Here is a 21,050-nt window from a genome sequence, read left to right on the forward strand (position 1 = left end):
GAGAGGGGGGGCTAAAGGCAGCGTGTGCCCAAGACCAGGCACTGCTCATTGCACAGATGATGCCTGCAGGAGGGTCCGGACCCCCCCCAGCCCTGTGTGGGTCCCAGCCACCCCGGGTGCTCAGCCTGGGGGCAGGTCCCCAGGCATCCCCCAGCCCTCACCCCCGGCTTCGGCTCGGCACCAGCTCGGGGCACCGCGCGGCGCTGCCGAATCTCCAGCGTCGTAATTAGGAGACAAACAGGAAAGAGGAAAGGGGCAGGCTCCATATCCCACCCGCTCCCCCTGGGACAGATAAAAGCAGAGCGGGGGGACGCGATGAGGGCTTTTTTCCCCCTTGTTTCTGCTGAATCAAACAGTTTTCCTCCTGCTTAGAAGATTTCCCTGCTCCCCCGCGCCCCCCCCCGCTCCCGCCTTAATGAGGTTTTGCTGTAAAAGTCTCTGAGCCTCCACCGTGGCCTTGAGTTAATCTCCAGGTACCTTCAAAGCCGGGTTCTTCCTGCCCCCCCCATCCATCCCCCTTCGCCTCCATCGTTTTGAACTTCCCAGCCGCAAATATACCGAGTTTCGTGTGATGCTGCAGGCAACGGGGGACCACGGGGGGGGACAACACACATGGACCCCAGGGCTGGGGCAGGGATGTGGGATGGGGCTCCCCAGGGGTGGAAAAGGAGCCTGCCTTTGGGGGGGGGGGTTTAAATCCGGGTGAAAAGCGGCCGTTTTGGGGTATTTTTCACCCTAAATGAGGATGTTGTGGAAGTAACACTCCTTGATCTGCTGCGGTGGTGGCCAGAGCCCTCTCCAGCACTGACAGTGGTCCAGGGACTGGGGACACCGGGGCATCACCGTGTGCTCAGCCCCGACCACACCAGCTCCTAAACCCCAGTGAGGGGAGAAGCAGGGCTGAAAGCACCCAAGTTGATGGAGCATGGGGGGTGCTGCACCCACCCAACCACGCTCACACCGCTTGGCTTCCTCCTCCTGCTCATTGTGCCCTTACCTGGGCGTCCCGCTCCAGAGCCGATCTGGAGGCTTTAGCACAAGTTAATCTCATCAATCCCTTAATTCCAGGGACCGAAATAGGAAAGATCAGTAGGTCAGTGGGAAAAGCTCTTGGCCGAAGTTAACGTTAATACGGAGAGAGGGCGAGAGGAAGAGCGGGGCCGAGAAAAGCATCCCGGGATCTGCTCCGGTCACGGCCAATCCCGCTGGGAAGCTGTTTTGGGGATGCAGAGCAGCGGTGGGGCAGGGAGTCCCTGAGGGGAGGGAAGCTGTTCTCCCCCTCCCACCCAAACAGCGGCCCCAGGATGACTTCGCTGCAGTTTAAATGCCGGCCTCCGGAGGCGAGGTTTCCAACCACCCCGCTGCGCTGCCGAGCGGCTCTAATTAGGGCTTGGCAGGCTCCAGCCTCAGCCCTGAAGCACCTTTTTGGCTGCTGCTCTGGAAAAAGCCTTGCCAGAGGACTCAGCTTTTAATGCAGCCAAAGCCCAGGTGAGCTCCCACCGCTGCCTGCCTCGCCTGGGCATGGAATCATGGAACCACAGAACCAGCGGGGCTGAAAGAGCCCTTTAAGCCCATCCAGTCCAACCATTGCCCAGCACTGCCAAGGCCACCCCTAACCCATGGCACTGAGGCCTCGTCTCCACGCTGTGTGAACCCTTGCAGGGCCGGTGCCTGCAGCCCTGCCCTGGGCAGCCTGTTCCAATGCCTGAGCACCCTCTGGGGCAGGAATTGTTCCTCAGCTCCATCTAAACCTGCCCTGGTGCAGCTTGAGGCCGGTTCCTCTTGTCCCATCCCTTGTTCCTTGGGAGCAGAGCCCAGCCCCTCCTGGCTCCATCCTCCTCTCAGGCACTTGTAGGGAGCCATCAGGTCCCCCCTGAGCCTTCTCTTCTCCATCTGAACCCCCCAGGTCCCTCAGCCCTTCCCCATCACACTTGGGCTCCAGGCCCTGCACCAGCTCCATTCCCTTCTCTGGCCCCTCTCCAGCCCCTCAATGTCTCCCCTGTAGGGAGGGGCCCAGAGCTGAACACAGGATTCGAGGTGCGGCCTCACCAGTGCCCAATGCAGGGGCACAATCCCTGCCCTGGCCCTGCTGCTGCACTGGTGCTGAGCCAGGCCAGGATGCTGGGGGCTTGCTGGCTGCCTGGGCACAAGCTGCTCATGCTCAGCTCCATCAATCAGCACCCCCAGCTCATTTCCCATGAGCAGTTTCCAGCTGCTCTTCCCCAAGCCTGGAGCCTTGCAGGGGTCGATGTGGCCCAAATGCAGGACCCAGCACTTTGCCTTCTTGAACCTCATCCCACTGGCCACAGCCCATGCATCCAGCCTGTCCACATCCCCCTGCAGAGCCTCTGCAGGTCCCAGCCCCAGCTGTGGCCCTGTGGGCAAGACCCCCCAGCCCTGCAGTGCTGATGCATCCCATGAGGGACCAGCCCGGAGCCTTTCCTGCATTCCTGGCTGCTTTCCCCTGGGCTGGGTGCTTTCGGGCAATAATATCGCTATGGGAGCAGTTTCCTTAAATCCATCTTTGTTACCGCAAGCAGCTTAGCGCCAGGAACTCTCTTCCGCCCTGTTCTTTTAATACGATCCCAGCTTAGCAAAGCCCCAGGCTTAGCCACTGCCCCTGCAGTGCAAGTGAGGAGAATTAAATAATATGAAAGCAGAAAACAAAGAGCTCTGCTCGATTTAAGCAGCTGGAGGGGGGGGGTCACAGGGGCCCAGCCCTGTGCTGGGGTTACCTGGGGAGGGAGATGCTCAGGTGGAGGATGCAGGCTGCGGCCCCTCCAGGATGGGTGTTTTGTGGGTCAGTGGGTCAGGGATGCTCTGATGCTTTCAGCCATCGCTCCTGCTGCTGGGGACCCAAGGGGGCCTAGCTCCGAGATACGCTCACCCTAAAGATTCCCATTTTCCATCATTTTCCCACCTCAGGCTCTACCACAGCTGCTGAGTGGCTTTGGGGAACTCATTGCCCTTTGCAGAGGCAGCATCACACCAAGGAATGGATCTTTTTGGTCTTTCCCACCCAACCCACAGCACCGGTGCCTGGGATGGTGCTGCCTGGCTGCCTGTGCTGTGCCGATGCACTGGGGGTTATTGCTCATCCTCTGGGATAAGCCATGGCTCCATCGCCAGCACCCGGCTCACCTTGGACTCCGCTCCCAGCACAGCACGACGGCCGCTGGGTTGCTGGGGAGACCGGTGGTTTATTTACCATCAGGGCTGCGATAAGGAGCGGGGAAGGGGAGGCGAAGCACATGGTGTCCAATGTGCCTGACCCACTTTTCCAGCGCCTGGGCATCGCTTGCCCTCGGCTATTGGATTGCAGTGGCGGAGGCGCAGGGAGCCCCGCTGCTTGCCGGAGCCACTGTGCTATGAGGGCTTGGGGTGTCCTTGCCTCTGAACCCCGTTTTCTCTGCACTGGTTGGGAAGAGAGGACAATCACCCCTGAGCACTGTGGGTGCAGCGTGGCTGGATGCAGAGACACGGGGATGGAAACGCGTGTGGATGCTCGCAGTGCCCGGCTCCTCGCGCCCGTCCTTGGCCGTGGTCCCCGCTGTGGTGTGTGTCCCCCGCCGGCGCTGGCACAGTGGCCCAGATCTGCCATTCCGCATGGCTTCCCCGGCTGTCCCCGGGGCCGGGCGCCGGCAGGCAGGGCGCTCGCTCCGCGCCTGCCCGTAATCCAACATGACTCTTCCATTAGAGACGAGATGCCGGCAAAGAGCTTTTCAGTGTAGGAATTAACTCCTTCTCCCACCCTGCAGCTCCCCGACCTGGAGCATCGGCTCTGTCTCCATCACCCGCACGGCCTGGGGTCTGCAGGATTGGTGATGGGTCCCTGTGGGAGCCGGCTAAGCCCTTGCACGTGCATCTCCATCCTCCTCTGAGGATGCGGGATGAGAGCAGAGACCCAGCGCTGTGGTACTGGGGGGTGTCAGGGAAGGGGCTCCACAGGCCCCCCAAGGCAGCAGGAGGGCCCCAGCCTGGCCATCCCTGGCCCCATCTGCAGCTCCAGCCGCTTCCCTTATTGATCTCCTCTCCTGCTGTTAATTATCAGCTCTAATTTAGCCTGATCAGAGCCGTGGCTCCCTGCAAAGGGCCTGTCTCGTGGTGGCCATCATCCCCACGGGGCACTGGGACTGCTGGCAAGCGGATAGGACCCAAACGGGGAGTATGGGGGGGTTCGGGGTGAGCATCCCAGCCGGGGGGGTGCTCCCTGAGCAAGGGGACCTGCAGCTTGGTGGGGACCGATGGCAGGGGGATGAGCCCAAGCCAGGAGCCAGCATCTGACCCCCCCCAAGGGCACAAATGTCCCAGCTTGGAGGTGTCAGCATCTCACATCCAATGTGATGCCGTGGGGGGGGACGGTGGCAGTGACTCTCTGGTGGCAGCCAGCTCCAGCAATAGAGGAGCGTGGGGTCAAAACACAGCACAGGGACCCGTTGAGGACTACCCCTGCCCCAAGGACCGTCACCTTCCCGTGTCAGGGCTGCTGCTCATGCCCCTGCTCCCCTGGAGCTGCTCAGGGGAGGTGACAGTGGTCCTTGGTCCCCTGCTTCAAGGACAGGCTCCAGCATCCTTTCAGAGAGGGGAGGCAAAGCTGATCTTGACTGGTGCTGGCCCCTGGGGTGCCCGGCCCAGCCTCCTGCTCCTCCCATTTGATGGAGAAACCGATGGATGAATGCATTCCTTGGCCACCTCTCCCATCAGTGTGCTCGGAGCTGGGGTCTGCCCCTTGGTGGAGGTCAGGATCCCACCCGTATCCTGTTCTCTTGCTCATGGCCCTGGAGGGTGGCCCTGACTCCCTACAAGATGCCTGAGGGCTGGCTCATCCCAGGGTACAGCGGGGAACCTGAGTCACAGAGTGAGGTGGGGACATGCAGGATGCTGGGGTCTGCCCAGGCAGAGACAGGGGCTCTGGGGCATCATCTGAGCCACACCAGTGCTTGAGCCCAGTCAGGCTGCAGCATCCCTGTCCCTGCCGTGGGAGCTGGGGGCTCTGCTGCCCTCCAGGGCTTCATCCAAGGGGGGTTCAGAAGCAGCCCCCCCCCAGCAGTCCCCCAAGTGCAGCAAAGGCAGAAGCTGCTTGAGCAGGGTCCCCAACCAAGGGGGCTGGGGGAGAAGGGGCTGCTCCAGGGCAATGTGTTCTTGCCATCAGCTCCCCCATCGCTGCCCTGTCACAGGCCGGCTGCAGGGCCTGGGGACTGGATTTGGATCAGGATCCTGCACTATGGCAGGGCCTGGGGACTGGATTTAGATCAGGATCCTGCATTATGGCAGGGCCTGGGGACCAGATTCGGATCAGGATCCTGCATTATGGCAGGATGCCTCCATAGGGAGCTGAGCTGGACCCCAGCACCCCAGCGGCTGTCACCTCCTGTGGCACCATTTGTCCCTGCATGGGGACAGCCCTGCAGTGGGCAGGGAGGGCAGGATGGGGACGGCTGCTGCCCCTGTCCCCATCCCTCGTGATGGACCCCGCATGGTGCTTTGGGACATCCACTGAAGGCAGTTTGGGAGGTCACATCGGAGACCCCAGCCCTGCACCCAGGTTCTGCTGCTACCCCCTGGAGGAGAGACTCCCAGCAGGACATGCCTGCTCCTCCTGCCCTGGAGCTCACCCTGGGTTATTGCTGTGGGACCCCTTGGCTGCGGATCAGAGCATCATCACTCTTCTTCCCCATTGGACATCTCAGACTTCAGGCAGGGTGGGGATGTGGTGGCAGCACTGGAGGAAACCCTCCCAAAATCCTGGTGCAGAGACCCATGAAATATTCAGTGCAATTCCTGGGTTGCCACTGAAAGCACCATGAATATTGCAGGCGGGCGTTAAAGTTTGATGGGTACCATGCTCCAGCACAGCCTCATGGACACCGGTATTGGGGGAAGCCCCTCTGGTGGGATGGGGTGCACCTCTGCTGGGCTCCAGTAACGTTTCCTTCTGGTTTATCCCTAAAACATGTGGCGGTGATGGGCTGGGTCCCTGAAGTGCTCCAAGAGAAACTGGACTCAGATCATGGAATTATAGAATCATGGAATGGGTTTGGGTTGGAAGGGACCTTAAAGCTCCTCCAGTTCCAACCCCTGCCACGGGCAGGGACCCCTTCCACTGGAGCAGCTTGCTCCAAGCCCCTGTGTCCAACCTGGCCTTGAGCACTGCCAGGGATGGGGCAGCCACAGCTTCTCTGGGCACCCTGTGCCAGCGCCTCAGCACCCTCACAGGGAAGAGCTTCTGCCTAAGAGCTCAGCTCAGTCTCCCCTCGGGCAGGTTCAAGCCATTCCCCTTGGCCTGTCCCTACAGGCCCTTGAAGCCCCCAACCACATCCCTAGGAAGGAGCCGCAGGAGGGTGCAAGCTCCTGCAGGGCTGGGGCCAAGCACAGTTCGTGGCCACCCCATCCCAAAGCCCAGCTGTGCTGCCACTGCCCCATCAGCCTCACTGCAGCCAGAGCGATGCCCACCCCAGGCACAGGAAGAGCTTTTTGTCTCCCTGAGCATCTCGGAGGGTTTCATCCTCCATGTCATGAGCTTTCCAGGTCAGTCCTCACCCAGAAGGGACCATTCCCTTCTCCTCCGCCTGCTCTCATAACTCGGCTCTTCCCGTGTTTATATAAGAGCGACGTCTCCCGCAGACCGGGGAGAGAATTGGCTGGGGAGAAATAATGAGGATAATTCAAGTCATTTGGGAAGATGAGGTTTGTGAGGTGCCCAGCGTCTTCCACCTTTTACATGTTGTCTCTAATCATCCGCAATCTCGGATGGCCATTGATGGAGCTCGTTGCTGTGGCGACGGATGAATAGCCCTGGGATTGTACCATGCCAAAAAAGTGCTGTCCTTCCATCAAAACAACAACAACAACAAAAATATCATTTTGTTCAGGAAATTAAGCAGTTTGCAACCAAAGAGCAGCATCTGAAAGGGCTCCCGCGTCTCTTCTTGCCTCCTGGCTCCCACGATCACCGTGGGGTTGTCAGGAACATGCCCGGCGCTCCGGAGAGTCCTTTGTGTGCGCTGGCCAAGGAGAAGGTGGTAATTGCGAGGGGGTTTCTAACCCACTGAGCCTGTTAAAAGGATTTGGTACCCCCCTCCCCGCTCTCTTCTTCCCCAGATGTGTGTCACGCAGGCAGGCAGCACGGGTGCTGCGGCCAGGGGCTGGTGCAGCACTAGGTTAATGTGTTAGCGCTGCAGGGGTGGACGGGAGAGGGGAGCGGTGATGGGTGGCAGCCGGGCAGGGTGTTGGGGCTCAGGTCCTGCTCCTCCCCTGGGGAAGGGGCGATGCGTGGAGCTCCAGACAGGGAGCACCGGGCTCCTGCCATCCGCAGCCTCCCTGGTTTTCCATTAGCCAGGCTACATCTCCATTTGTCCCGTGCAGCACAGCCTGAGCCCAGGCACGCTCCTTCCTTCCCCGCTCCTCTAGGAGCATCTCCGGGGACAAGGCTGCAGGGCTGGGAGGGGGGATTTGGGGTCTGCTCAACCACAGCAACCTTTGCTCCAAGCCCCTGTGTCCAACCTGGCCTTGAGCACTGCCAGGGATGGGGCAGCCACAGCTTCTCTGGGCACCCTGTGCCAGCGCCTCAGCACCCTCACAGGGAAGAGCTTCTGCCTAAAAGCTCATTTCCATCTCCTCTCTGTCAGCTTCAAGCCATTCCCCTTGTGCTGTCAATGTCCCTCTTGTCCTGCCACTTGTCCCTGTTAAGAACTGATCCTGGATTTGGGTTTGCCTCTGGGGGTGGAAGCATCTGACCCCCTGATGCTGAGAACCACAAGCAACGCTCCTGCCGCATCCCAAGGCCCACACTGTGGGTATTGTCCGTGCGTTGCCACACTGGGCCATGGCACATTTTAAACTTGCTGGCATCTTGGATGGTCCCAAATGCCACCTGCCAGGAGCGATGTAAATGGTGTAACTCAGAGCTGTGTGACCCCGACCCTCACCCTGCCAGAGCACAAGAAACCAAACACCCTTAGGGCACGTGTCCAGCCAGCAGAATGGGAGAGCCTTGGGTGCAGCAGGGCTGGAGCCAGCCCCTGTGTTGGGGCAGTGAGAAGGAGCAGGGGGAAGAAGGGATGAAGACATAGAGAGAAGGCATCTTACAGAGGACCCTGAGGAGGAGAAATGGGTCAAGCTCTTGTGGTTCCAGCTCCAGTTTGGGTGAGGGTTTTGCTGACCATCCCCAGAGCCCTGCACCACCACAGGGCTCTACCAGAGCCAGATGGAGCCACATCTTGGCTGCAGCGGGCTGGGGAGATTAACTCCGCAGGGAAAACAAGCTCAGCAGACGCTGCTGAGCCGAGCCTGCCGGCGTGTCTGCGTCTGCATGCACATGCATGTGCTGCGAGCCTACATGGGCACGCATGTGCAGACATGAAGCCCTTGCGTGCGTGCAGATGTGTTTGGCCAAGCTGATGAAGCAGTGTCTCGTCTCAGGCGGGCGGGCAGGCTATTGGAAATGTGTCCTCATCCTTTAATTGTGCTGCTTTGATAGAAGTGATAATTGGGCAGAAATCAATGGTGTTTTGCTCCTGTTTCTCCCATCCTGTCTCACCCGGCCCTCCCCTCTCTGGATGCGTTGCTCCCTTTAGTGGAGTGACATTTAAAGGCTCCGCCATAATCGTTAGATAACCCAGGCAGAGAAGATGCTTCAGAGAGGGCTCATGCAGCCAGGCAGTGGGCAGAGGTGGAGGCAGCTCCTCTCTTCACTGTCATGGCTCAAGGGCGGATGGAGATGATGCTCCAGAGCATGTCCGTGTGCTGTGGCAGTGAGAGTGCGGCCGTTCCGGGGGAGAGGGGAGAGGGGAGCAGGGAAGGGACAAACTCCGGTTGTGTCAGCCAGGAGCAACCTCCCTGCTGCAGAGCATCACAGAACAACCTGTATTAATGATAGAAACCAGCCTGGGTTGGGGTGAAGGGACCTTAAAGCTCACCCAGCTCCAACCCCTGCCACAGGCAGGGACCCCTTCCACTGGAGCAGCTTGCTCCAAGCCCCTGTGTCCAACCCAGCCTTGGGGAACTGCATTGGCCAAGGGGGTTCCAGTTCCACAGGGGGACTCTGGGACCACGCAGGGATGCAGGGAGCAGAAGGTGTCCAGTCAGTGATGGACACATGGGGGTGACCGGATGCACGGTGATGGGCACACGGTGGGTGTCCAGTCAGTGATGGACACACAGGGGGTGACCGAATGCAAAGTGTTGGGCACACGGGGGGTGATTGGATGCATAGTGATGGGCACACAGGGGGTGACTGGATGCATGGTGATGGGCACACGGGGGGTGTCCAGTCAGTGATGGGCACACGGGGAAGGTGACCAGACGCATGGTGATGAGCACATGAGGGTGTCTGGTTAGTGATGGGCACAAGGGTGGTGTCTGGATGCACGGTGATGGGCACACGGGGTGTGTTCGGTCAGTGATAGACACACGGGGGTGACCGGATGCATGGTGATGGGCACACACGTAGTGTTCAGTCAGTGATGGACACACAGGGGGTGACTGGATGCACAGTGATGGGCACACGGGGGGTGTCCGGTCAGTGATGGGCACAAGGGATATGACAGAACGCACGGCAATGGGCACACGGGGTGTCAGTGATGGGCACACAGGGGGTGACCGGACGCACGGTGATGGGCACACGGGGGGTCAGTGATGGGCACACGGGGGGGTGACCGGACGCACGGTGATGGGCTGGCGGCCACGTTGTTGTGTGAGAGCGGCGCCACCTGGCGGTCACACGGCCGTGTCCTCCAGGCATGGGGATGGTGGGAGAACATCGAAGAGGATCCAGGGCTTGGCGGTGGCTTCCAGGGCTTTTGCTCCCGGCTGCTTCCCGAGCCGCAGCACAGCCGGGCAATGGGGGCTCTGCCTGCTGCGGGCTGTGCTGGGCACCCCACGGTCAGGAGCTCAATCAGCCTTGTGGCAGGCTGGGGCACAACAGCACCCACGGTTAAAACCCCAGCGACACCCAGGGCTTGGTGGAGAGCGGCAGCAACGGTTTCCAGCAGGGAATTCCTTCCAGCTGGAGACACCAGAGCATCACAGAAGCATGGAATGGTTTGGGTTGAAGGGACCTTAAAGCTCATCCAATTCTAACCCCTATGATCTAACCTTAATCTGTCCCCTTTCAGTGCATCACAGCAGAAATGCCCGAGGGGCAGTGCTGCCTGCCAGGTCCCCCCCCCACCATAGACAGGGTACAGGGTCCTAGACTCAAGAGCTGGGCATAGGCATCCCCAGTCCCCCTCCTACCACCTGTGTAGAGCTGGCTGCATCCTGCCCCTATAGCTGGGGAGGGCAAAGAGCATTGCCCACCCCGTCCTCCACAGATGGGGACATCCCCAGTCCCTTACCCTAAAGCTGGGGCCCAGCCCCTCTCAGCCCCTATAGCTGGGGAGGAAGAGCCCTGCTCCCTCCCTTACAGTCAAGGAATGTCCCAGCTCCTGTAGCCCAGGGTAGCGGGGTCTCGCCCCCCTTCCTACAGCCTGGGTCTGACGGCGTCCCAGTACCTACAGCGGGGGCTGCGGATCCCCTCTCTGTAGCGGAGCCTGGCTGTGTCCCACCGCCCTCTCCCCTATAGCGGGGCACAGCCATGCCCCAGCCCTACAGCCGGGAGCTCACAGCCCCACCGCTGCCCCACGGCCCGGCCCCCCCGGCCCGCCTGCAGGCGCCAGCCCCGTCCCGGCCCCCCCTGTCCCGCCCGGGCCGGGCCCTCCCCGGGGGAGGGCGCTCGGGGGCCGCGGTCCCACGGCCGCGCCGCCATGTTTCCCGGCAGCCCGCCCTGCCCGCCGCCCGCCTGAGCCTCCCGGCGGCCGCCCCGGCCCGGCACGGCCCGGCCCGGCGGCCGCCCGCCTCCGCCGCCGGTGAGTGGGGCCCGGTGCGGCCCAGCTGTTGGGGCCGGCCCGGTGCGGTCCGGCTCGGCCCTGCCCGATCCGACCCGACCCAACCCTCCGCCGCGCAGGCCGCAAAGCCTCGGCCTCAATTTCCGCCGCGGGCGGGGAGCGGAGCGCGGAGCCCGGCCGCGGAGGGTGGAGGCGGGGTGGGCACGGAGAGATGCAGCCGGGGTAACAGCGGCCTCCGAGCGGACACCGCGGCCGGGGGTGGGCGGGTGGCGGCGGCTTTCCCTGCCCGCGGGGCGGGTGCACCCGGCCCGGCCTGGCCGGGGTCTTGGGGCGGCGGCGGAGCAGCGGGGCCGGTTCGGCTTTCCCCGCGGTTCATCGCAGCCGGGGTTGCGGTCGGGCCCTGTGCTCCCCGGCTCCCGCTGCGGCCGCCTCCGGGCTAGCGGCTCAGGGGGAGCTGGACTCGCCCGCAGCCGTCGCTTTCTTTCTCCTTCCAGGGACGCTCAGCATCAGAAGCAGCTGAAGCCTGGCCCGTGTGTGGCAGGAGGAACCTTCCCTTTACCGCCGTGGGGATTCAGCCTGCCCGGTCCGGCCCAGAGGAGGCTCTCGTGGCGGCCGGTGCCGAAGCAGAGGTCGGTGTGGGCCGGGAAGGGCTCCTGGGCTGGTAATGGGAGCACTGGCCTGAGCTCTGCCAGCGGAGCCCCCAGTGCGGAGCGGAGATTCATATCACCAAGCTGAGGACAAGGAGGAACAACCCAGAACTGATCGGCATCCACCCCACAGCAGTGCTCCTGGGAGGGTAATTCTTTCGTGTTGCTGTTGTTTTATTCCTTTGGTGCAGCAAGTTTTGTAGGAGTGTGAAAGGAAGCAGCAGGGTGAGCTGTGAAGTGATGGGTACGTGGTGCATCCCACAAAGGGGATCGCTGTTGCTCCCAAGCTGGAGCCACCTACACCGGCCATGGTCCTGTGGTTGTCCTCTCCCCTTGTCCTCTGTTGAAGCTGGGCCAGCCACAGCCACGCTGATGGCACAGGTTTGGTGTTTGCTGCTGCTGGGTGTTATCACTTATGGTTCTCATTTGAAGGGGTGCAGTGCCATATAAATGCTACATCATGTGTGGCTGGAAGGGGCCCGTTCCTGGGTTTGGAGAGGACTGCATGCGATCCAGAGAGACATTATTAAGCTTGATTTTAAAAGTAGGTTTCACTGTGTCTGCTGCTTCCCCTGAGAAGCTGTTCCAGAGCCACATCTCACTGCTGGGGAGAAACCTTATCCTTCTTTTCAGCCTGACTGCGCTAACATTCCCCTTATCCGCCAGCATATGTCAGGAAGCACACGAGGATGTCAGAACAGGGAGGCAGTGGGCTTGTTTTGCAGCGCTTACATCATCTTCCTGAGAACTAATAAACTAAAGCAGGCTTGAAATGAAAACAGACACCACAGAGTGCAAAATGGAACTAAGGGGGCCGGTGGGGTGGCCCTCCTTGTTTTGGTGTTTGCAGGGGTCGTTAGTCGTGCTATGGGGGCTCTTCTTGAGTCCTGGGAGCCAGTTCCTGCTGGCTTTTTGGAGTGGCTCAAGGCCCCAGGACCCAAATCCTGTGGCTGCTTTTGAGCTGGGGGTATCCTGTTTCAGGGGGCTTGGGTTGCGTTGTGCACACACAGGAACTGGGCTCCCTTTGTGCTCCTTCCTGATCAGCTGCAGCGTACAATGCCCAAGCGCTCCGGCCCTAACAGCTGTCTCATTTGTGTTCCTGTTCGTAGCTCAGCACCTCGGAGCATCCAGGATGGCTCAGGAGACAAACCAGACGCAGGTGCCTCTGCTGTGTACCACCGGCTGCGGATTCTATGGCAGCCCCCGGACCAACGGGATGTGCTCCGTTTGCTATAAGGAGTTTCTCCAGAGACAGCAGAGCAGTGACCGGATAAGCCCCCCAGGTAGAGGATTTTTGGCTGAGAAACCTGTCTTAAATGGGTGCAGACAGTGCCAAGGAAGTGGTGCTGGTGCTGGCCACTGGCAGATTTGCTCCTAGAAAACTCATGTCTTGCCCTTTTTGTGCAGACCCAAGCTCCTAAATCAAAGACCCGAGCCTTTGAGCGCTTCTGTTCTCTGTAAGGGGATCATTTGTTTCCTTCCCAGTCCCAGCTGTCTGTGAAGCTCCATCCCAGTCAGCACCTTGAGTAAACTTCATTGTGCTAACAGTGATTTTTAGGTACTTCCTGCTCCCTGAGTCACACACTGACTGCTGGGAACCACGGCAGATCCCTGGAAGGAAACTTTATTTGAGACCTTTGTATTAATTCTCTTTCCTCAGGAGAGCTGACAATCAAAAGCTTTGTTTCTGGCAGCTAAACGTAGCTCACATATCACCTGGGAGGCAGCTAGGTGCACAGAAAGAATGCACTTGCCATCATTAGCAGGATCTTCTTTGGCTGAGAGTCTGTGCAGACGCCCCATGTACAGATTTTGCCATGACAGTGAGAAACCCCTTCTGGAGATCTTCCAGTTTTGTTCCTAACTGTGATAATGGCTTTTCCTGAATGACCCACCCAAAATATATGTTAGGAACACAGCTCTTATGGCAAAGAGCTTTCAAAAGACCCTGACTTAGATCCCTGGCTGACATAAATGAACATGCTTCTGTTGAAGCCAGCTCCTCTCAGCAGATGAGGATCTGGTTCTTGTACCTTGGAGAAGTTGCAAAGTCACGCTAGGTTCCAGGTATGTTGGGAGCTGCAGCACTTTCATTTCTACTGACAGGATATACTGATTTATACTGACATTTATAGTGATTTGTGCTGATGCAGCGTTTGATTTGCAATGCAGAGAAGAAGGGGAATAAAAGAATGCTGGAGGTGTCATGGGTGGCTGAAGTCAGGTTGTACCAGATATTAGCAACTATGCAGTAATAGAAGGCATTCGGCACACCTTATCAACTCCTGTGATAAACCCTCATCCTTCAAAAGGGAGCTCATAGATCCTGAGGAGTCACACAGATCTCCATAAACAAGACCTGCAGTGCTTTGCTAGGATAACTCATTCCTGATCTAACATAAGAGTAGCTAGCTGCACTAGTTTATGGGGAGGTCTATCTAGCCTTGATGTGTTATCCGCATAGAAACCTATGCACAGATTTGGGAGGTGGAAAGCCTGCTGAAAGCCCTCATCCTGCTTTCTCCTTGGCTGTCCAGCACCCGAGGAACTTGCTGACATTTTCAGAGTTCACCAAGACTGTTGTCTTGTCTTGTAGCATCCAGTGGTCCCAACAGCAGCCCCGTGGCTTCGGATTCAATTGCAGGGCAGCATGTGGAGGGAGACTCCAGCCCTGAGGATGCAAAAGCCAGGTAAGGGCACAGTCTGGGGGTTAGATCTACAGACATGCTAAAGCCAGCTCTGGGACACAAGGGGTAGGTTCTCAGTATGGCCACGGGGATCAGTGAGGCAGGCTGAATCAAGCACTGTTGTGACCTTGGTTTATCTGGAAGATTGGTATATCCTTCATGATCATAGAATCCCAGACTGGTTTGGGTTAGAAGGGACCTTAAAGCTTATTCAGCTCCAACTCCTGCCACGGGCAGGGACCCCTTCCACTGGAGCAGCTTGCTCCAAGCCCCTGTGTCCAACCTGGCCTTGAGCACTGCCAGGGATGGGGCAGCCACAGCTTCTCTGGGCATCCTGTGCCAGCGCCTCAGCACCCTCACAGGGAAGAGCTTCTGCCTAAGAGCTCAGCTCAGTCTCCCCTCAGGCAGGTTCAAGCCATTCCCCTTGCCCTGTCCCTACAAGCCCTTGTCCCAAGCCCCTCTCCAGGTTTTCTGGAGCCCTTTAGGCACTGGAGCTGCTCTAAGGTCTCCCCTTCAGGAGCCTTCTCTTCTGCAGGCTGAACAAACCCAGCTCGTTCAGCCTGGCTCCATAGGAATGCATAGAGAATGCATAGTCAGGTTCCAAAGGGTCGGAAGTGGCATCCTGGTTCTCTTGGAAGCAGTGCACATTGTCACTAGCTGTGTTAAACTGTTCCATTTTAAACTAGTCCTAAGTGAAAGGACCTGGTGATGATCCAGTCTGGAAGCTGCGACAGCAGGATTAGGGTCACAGCTGATAGGAAGGAAGATAGTACTGCATTAAGCTCTACCATTGCAGTCCTGACTCATAACTGTTTCCCTGTCCTTGGACTTGTTTGGATGGGCTGTTGCCTTGGCTTTGAGATATAGTTGGGTGGAAGAGGAAACTGAGATCATCACAGACTCATTCAATTTCATATTTTGTTTGATATATGAAGAACTTTGATCCCAGATCTCAAGGGGAATTTGCCTGCTGTGCTCCTGAGCTACATCTGAGTATAATGAAATTAACTTCATGGGTTGAAGGGATCTCCCACATAACTGCCCATCAAAAGGAAATAGTTGTATTTGTTCTGTGGTTTATTTGGTTGTTGCAAATTCTCCCAGTGCTCAGACTCCGGTGACCCATCAGATGACGGCCATGAGCATATCCAGAGAAGAAAACAGCAGTGAGACAGAAGAACTCATCAAGACAGAAGAAGCCTCATCAGCATCTTCCTCATCAGGTAGACTGATTGGTTTGGCCTTTGCACCAGTTTGAATGACACTGATCTCACAAGTTGGTTTGCGCAGCAAGTACAATACTGGCCACTAACTCCAGGAGAGGGTTGTTACCTAAAGGTGCCCTTTGCAGGAGAGCTGAGGAGAGAGCTGTTTCTGAGGCAGGAAGGAGAGAAAATGCTGTGCCTGAGGGCAGGCCGATAGAGATTGCTCTGTGGGCTGAGGGCTAAGTAGCTGCCAGCCCTCGACTCTGGCAGGAGGATAATCTTCCATGACGCCTATCCTAGTGAATGGCAGAAAGCCCGGAGCAGCCCACAGCCTGCTGCACGGCTGTTGTTGGCTGCAGTTCCTGCCATCTCGAGGGAGGGAAGGAGATGGATCCAGCAGAGTCTTGGGAGAGAGGAGATGTGCTTGTGGCAGCGCAGTTGTCACCCTGTGTGCTGGGAGGCATCCCTGCCCCTCAGAGGGGAGTGTGAACCTTGTTGCTTTGTTTGCCAAGTGGGTACCTTGAAGTGCTAGAGGAGCTGGGGTGTCATTACCCAGCAGGGTACATCCTCCACTTGATGAGTTACAGGGTGAGCCATTGTGTTGCAGCGGAGCCGTAACCAAGTGACACTGCATTGGAGACACCTTCCTTTAGTTCAGCTGACAGCTTGCTAGCATTGAAGGCTAAAAAAAGACCGCAGGAGTTTTTTGGTTGCTAAAAAACCCCCAGGCTCTAGTCACTGCATATGACTGTGCAGTTTGGATTTGGCACTCCCTTCTCTGCAAGCCCACAGGACAATTTACAGCAGGAGGGTGAGAGACTATTTGACAAAAGAGGCTTGGAAGACCTGCCCCTTTCTTCTGATTGTGTGATGCTTAGAAAGTTGCTTAGGGTCAGATCCACAAAGCGCTCCCTGACTCTGTCTCCTTAGCCTGTTGTTGAGAGCAGCCTGCGCTGCAGGTGTGTATCTGCTAACAGTTGGAGCTCCTCCCTCCTGTTGACTTCTCTAACCTGCTTAGGTACTGTAGGAAATCCTGCTAAGCATCAGTGACCTTTAACAATCTGGCTTTCAGAGCTCAGTTTTCCTTTTGGTAGATTAGAGGCAGCGATGAGTATCTGTGTAAAGCATTCAGAGACCTACATATGAGGAACACTTACATAAGAGTCAGCCAAAATAATTAGTAGTACTTACAAGGGGTTAACTTTTTTTTTCCCCCTGCAAAGATTAACTCTAGGCTCAGCTGTGTGGTTGATTACTGTACATCAGCTAAGCTGTAGTGACTGTCCAGACGCTATGGCAAGCATAAGGTAATTCTACTTTCCTTTTGTCAGCCAGAGTTAAACAGCATTGTGTTACTGTATGTATGCTGTAGCTAAACCATAATATTTTCTTGGTGTTTCTGAGCCTTGGAATTAAGGGATTTGAAACAGAGGGAAAACATGAGGTTGTGTGGGGTGTAGATCTTGACGGAACAAGGCAAATCTGTAATAGAATGAATGGGTTGCTTGGTTTATCAAGCAGGGTAATACAACTCTGGCCTCTGTTTCAGGTACCCTGCTTGAAACACCCCAGAACACAGCTGAGGGTAAAGCAGCCTCAGAAAAACCCAAACAGAAGAAGAATCGCTGCTTCACCTGCCGCAAGAAGATAGGGCTGACTGGTAAGACCCTGGCTGTGGGAGAACTTGCCTGTGGCCCAGGTAGCCTGGGTTCATAGTCCTGCAGACAGAACTGCCCCTGCTCTGGTGCTGCCTGGGTTCAGAGCAGCAGTGTGGGTCATGCATGGAGGTACCCCTCCTGAAAGTACTTCACATCCACAAGACATGGTGCTGCAAGGGAGAGGGAGGGAAACTCCAACCTGTGGACAGGACAGTGCTGTCTGAGGCAGTAGCCTGTGGAATCTGTTGCTCCCTGCCAGGCCTTGGATGCAGGGTTGTGGAACTGGATGGAACTGCTTGGAAAAGCTGCTCCTAGCTCGCTGTGCATCTAATTCTGATCCCATAGGCAAAGGCAGCACTCACTGTGTATTCTATCAGAAGCAGAGGCAGTGCTCGCTGTAAATCCAGTTCTCTCCTAGAAGCAAAGGCAGTGCTCACTGTAGATCCAGTTCTGTTCCTCTTCAAGTCAGTGGGAAAGTTTTCGTAATAGTAACAGGAACTGAGTTAGACCCAACCTGAAAATCTCACTCCAAAACTCATCCCATTTGTGAACGCACTGTTAGGTTCCTGAGAGCAGGATGGCTCTTGGCGTTCAGCCTGGAAAGCTGAAAGGAAAGGTGCTGAGATGGCGTCAGGTGACTGATATCAATAGGAAAACTGCCCCTGGAAAGTGAAGCAATTAACTTGGCTGTGCTTTCTTAATAAAACCATTGTTCCTCTAAATTGACCCTGGCATTCAGTGTTTCCCTGGAAAAGGGGAACCCCAGAGCTGTGCAGCCATGCTGTTCAGTGGAGCACTCACCTCTCCTGCTGTGTTCAGCAGCCAGGGACTGCAAATGTGCTTTGGTCCTGTTGGTGGAAGCTGAGTCTGGCCTGGGAGGTTTGCCCAGGGCCTGGGCTGGGGATCCCAAGCTTGCCTGGAGCTTGGAGGACCCTGTCCTAGACCAAACGTGGGTTTCCAAGCCTGGAACTGGGCAGGGTGCTCTGCCTTCAGCTGCGCAGGGAGGATTGTTTTCCTGGATTAGTGTTTCCTTAAGAGCTTCAAACATGAGAAGTTTCCTCTCCTTTAGGATTCAACTTGCAGAGAACTCCTTGTGAATTCAGGGCATTCAGGATAAAATGGCTTTTCTCAGATAGGAGTAAACTGGCACCTCGTAGCAAGGTGTTTGTGGTGTTTACAGCCTGCAGATGGGAAGGTGATGCTCTCTGCCTCAGTTTCCTGGTGTGCTGTGGTAACAGCAGCATCTCTGCACAGCCTTGTCTGCAAGTGAAGTGATTAAAGTATGAATTTTGAAGCCTAAATAGCTTAAAAGTGATCCTAATGACGTGAAGGGTTTTGCTGCTTGCTGGCTTACTGCTGCTCAGCTCAGATGCTGCTGCGTGATGCCTGGGGGAGTGAGCCTGGCTCGGGGGCCTCGGCTCCAGCTTGGGCTGCCTGGGGGGCTGGATCAGCAGTCTGGCACTGTGCACTCCTTGGCATGTCCCTTGTCCCTGGGGAAGCAGGGAGAGCAGCTGCTGTGGGAGCATTGCCCCTGCTGTGACAGCTGGGGCTGACCAGAGGGGAGCTGCTAAGCCAGAGGAAAGCAAAGAGCCACTCGTGGTCATCCCCCACACCCAGACCCTTCGAGCAGCTGGGGACAGCGGCTCCCTCCCTCGTCTGTCTCTCTTTGTGCATTAGGGGGGCTTCCTGGCCTGGCAGGGGAGAGTGGGGGCCCTGCTGCCTGCCTGTGTGGCTGGATGCGGGCTCAGTGGCTTTGTCTCTCTGCTCTTCCTCCCTTCAGGCTTCGACTGCCGCTGCGGGAACCTGTTCTGTGCCATCCACCGGTACTCCGACATGCACGCCTGCCCCTATGACTACAAGGCAGAAGCTGCTGAGAAGATCCGTAAGGAGAACCCCATTGTGATCGCTGAGAAGATCCAGAAGTTGTGAAAGGGGCTGAGCAGCTCGAACTGCAGCCAGGTGGCCTGGTGCTCCTCCCCTTCCTCCCAGCCTTCCTCCTCTTCCTCCCAGCGCCATCCGTGGTGTGATGGGGACTCGAGCAGCACACACGAACCAGCACCCAGACATGGGGATTCCTCGCACCTCCTTGCAGCCAGTTAGTGTTCCTCCTGTCCCTTCCTGCCCATCCGACAGCCGCAGCTCAGCTGATCTGCTCCCAGCCAGCTTCCCAAAGGAAAAGGGACTGTCCTGCCCCGCCACTCCAGCGCTAAGACCTTCGGACTTGTCTTCACCGGGGCGGTTTGTGCATGTGGCAGCCAGGCTCTGCCTTTCCCTTCAGCCAGCAGCTCCGAGGCCCGTGAACCTCCCAGGACTCGCAGCCGGAGCCCATGAGCAGCTTCTGGACTTTTCCTTTTGCCCCAGGGTCTTTTTTGGCGGGTGTGGAAGTGGGAGCTGGGGAACGCCAGCAGCGGGGCTGCCTTCTGCTCCCCGAGAGGTGTTTGGTCTCAGATGCACAAAAGATGATTCTGTAGTTTTAATGCTCTAAGTACCCCTCCCCTCCCTTTGCGACACTGTTGTGGCAGCACCGAGGTGGTTAAGCAGCAGAATACTGGCACAGTAAAGTTATTTTGTGGCTTGAAGTGATGTAGATGCACTCGTGGCGCAGGTCAGGACCTCTAGGGAAGCGCTGCTCGCTCCCCTGTGTCTCTGCAGCAGGGAGGGAGCCTTCCAGGCTCCAGGGCCATGGCTGGGCTGCAGGATACACTTGCCCCAGCCTCCTGTGCTTCAACACCCCCTGAGTAGCCACCAGCCACTTCCCAGGCGAGGTTTGTTGTCACCTCTCCTCTCCCCTCTGCTCCCTGCCTTCTCCCCTTCCTTTCTGCTCGGGGTTGTGCACAAAGCTCAGATCACCAAACCTCTGCTTCCCTCCCTGTCCCTGTGTCCCTTCCTCCCCCGTGGGCTCTGCTGGTAACTGAGAGCCTTTCTCCCTGATGAGTGCATTGGCTGGGGAAACCCCCCCAGCTGCACTGCTCTCGCCTGGCTGCATGTCCCCATGGGGTGAGAGGCAGGGGCCAGATCCGCAGGAGGATGCTCTGAAAGCTGGACAGAGGGATTTGGGGCACAGGGAAAGGCATGTGGAGGGCTGCAGGGCATGTGGGGAGTCACACCGAGGGGCTTTGGGTGCCCAGAAGCACAGGCTGGTTTTCCTGAAAGCCATTTCAGGAAAGCCCATGGGGAGCCCTGGGGAGCAGGGAGAGTCCCTTGGGGGGTCTGGATGCACTTGAGGCTCATGCTTGGGGTGCAGGAAGACTCAGGGAGGGCTCTGAGGTGCATGGGAAGGCAAAAGGAGAGCTTTGAGGTCCAGTGGACGTGCTCAGAGGACTTCAGTACCTCAAAAGGCACAGAGTGAGTAGCACTCAAGTAAAACACAGAGAGCTCTGGGCTCTTGAAAAGGGAACCATGGGGCTCAGGTACACAGCACAAAGCAGGCAGTGGCTCTTGGGGCGCATCAAAAGCCACCTTCAGGTCATGCAAGGTCTGCACCACCCTGGGAGGCTCTTCCAGAGGAACAGAGGAGTGGAGCTGAGGCCACAGAGCTCTCAGCAGAGAAATCTGATGGTTCCTAGGGGAAAAGCAGCAACTTCTGCCCTGCTCTTTGGAAGTGTTTCCCTTGGCATCAGCTCATGCAAGGGTGTCAGAGCAGAGCTGCAGAGGCAGAACCAGCAGCTGGGGGAGCCATGGCAACTCCTTCCCTGTGCTGCTTTCCTCCTGGGGATTCTGCCCTGGTGGGTGTATGGTTCCCAAGATTCCCTTGTCCCCATTTGGTTTCTGCAGCAGCCGCTGTCAAACGGCTTCACTGGGAGGATTGAGAGCTCTCGGGATGATGCAAGTCCCTGGCAGCGCGGGTGGAGGCTGCCTCTCCCCAGCCTCTTCCTCATGGCTTTGCCTTTGGGTTAACGCTGGCGTCACGTCTGGAGCACGCGAGCGGCGGCACGTTGTGGGGTGAGGATGCTCCCGGTGCCAGCCTGAGCCTGGGGAACGAGGCATGGCTCTGGAGGAGGTGGAAGTGCACCCATCCTTCCCATTG

At 57.7% G+C, this 21,050-nt stretch overlaps 1 protein-coding gene across 2 annotated transcripts; it reads left to right on the forward strand.

The window, feature by feature from the left end:
* Positions 1-11,446: 11,446 nt before the first annotated feature.
* Positions 11,447-19,602, forward strand: LOC133213641 (AN1-type zinc finger protein 5-like). 2 transcript variants are annotated; one of them, XM_061356038.1, is made up of 6 exons: positions 11,447-11,455; positions 12,583-12,756; positions 14,070-14,163; positions 15,265-15,383; positions 16,915-17,025; positions 18,804-19,602. In XM_061356038.1, exons 2-6 carry the CDS (start codon positions 12,606-12,608, stop codon positions 18,950-18,952), a joined length of 624 nt encoding a protein of 207 aa, XP_061212022.1. In that variant the 5' UTR covers positions 11,447-11,455; positions 12,583-12,605; the 3' UTR covers positions 18,953-19,602. The 2 variants fall into 2 exon arrangements, with proteins under 2 accessions (XP_061212022.1, XP_061212021.1); XM_061356037.1 differs by lacking the exon at positions 11,447-11,455 and adding an exon at positions 11,474-11,622.
* The last annotated feature ends 1,448 nt before the right edge of the window (positions 19,603-21,050 follow it).

This window comes from Neopsephotus bourkii, unplaced genomic scaffold (assembly GCF_033783945.1).
Source record: "Neopsephotus bourkii isolate Nb327-2 ecotype Australia unplaced genomic scaffold, CSIRO-AGI_Nbou_v1 NB_838, whole genome shotgun sequence".
In the NCBI taxonomy this organism is placed as follows: domain Eukaryota; kingdom Metazoa; phylum Chordata; class Aves; order Psittaciformes; family Psittacidae; genus Neopsephotus; species Neopsephotus bourkii.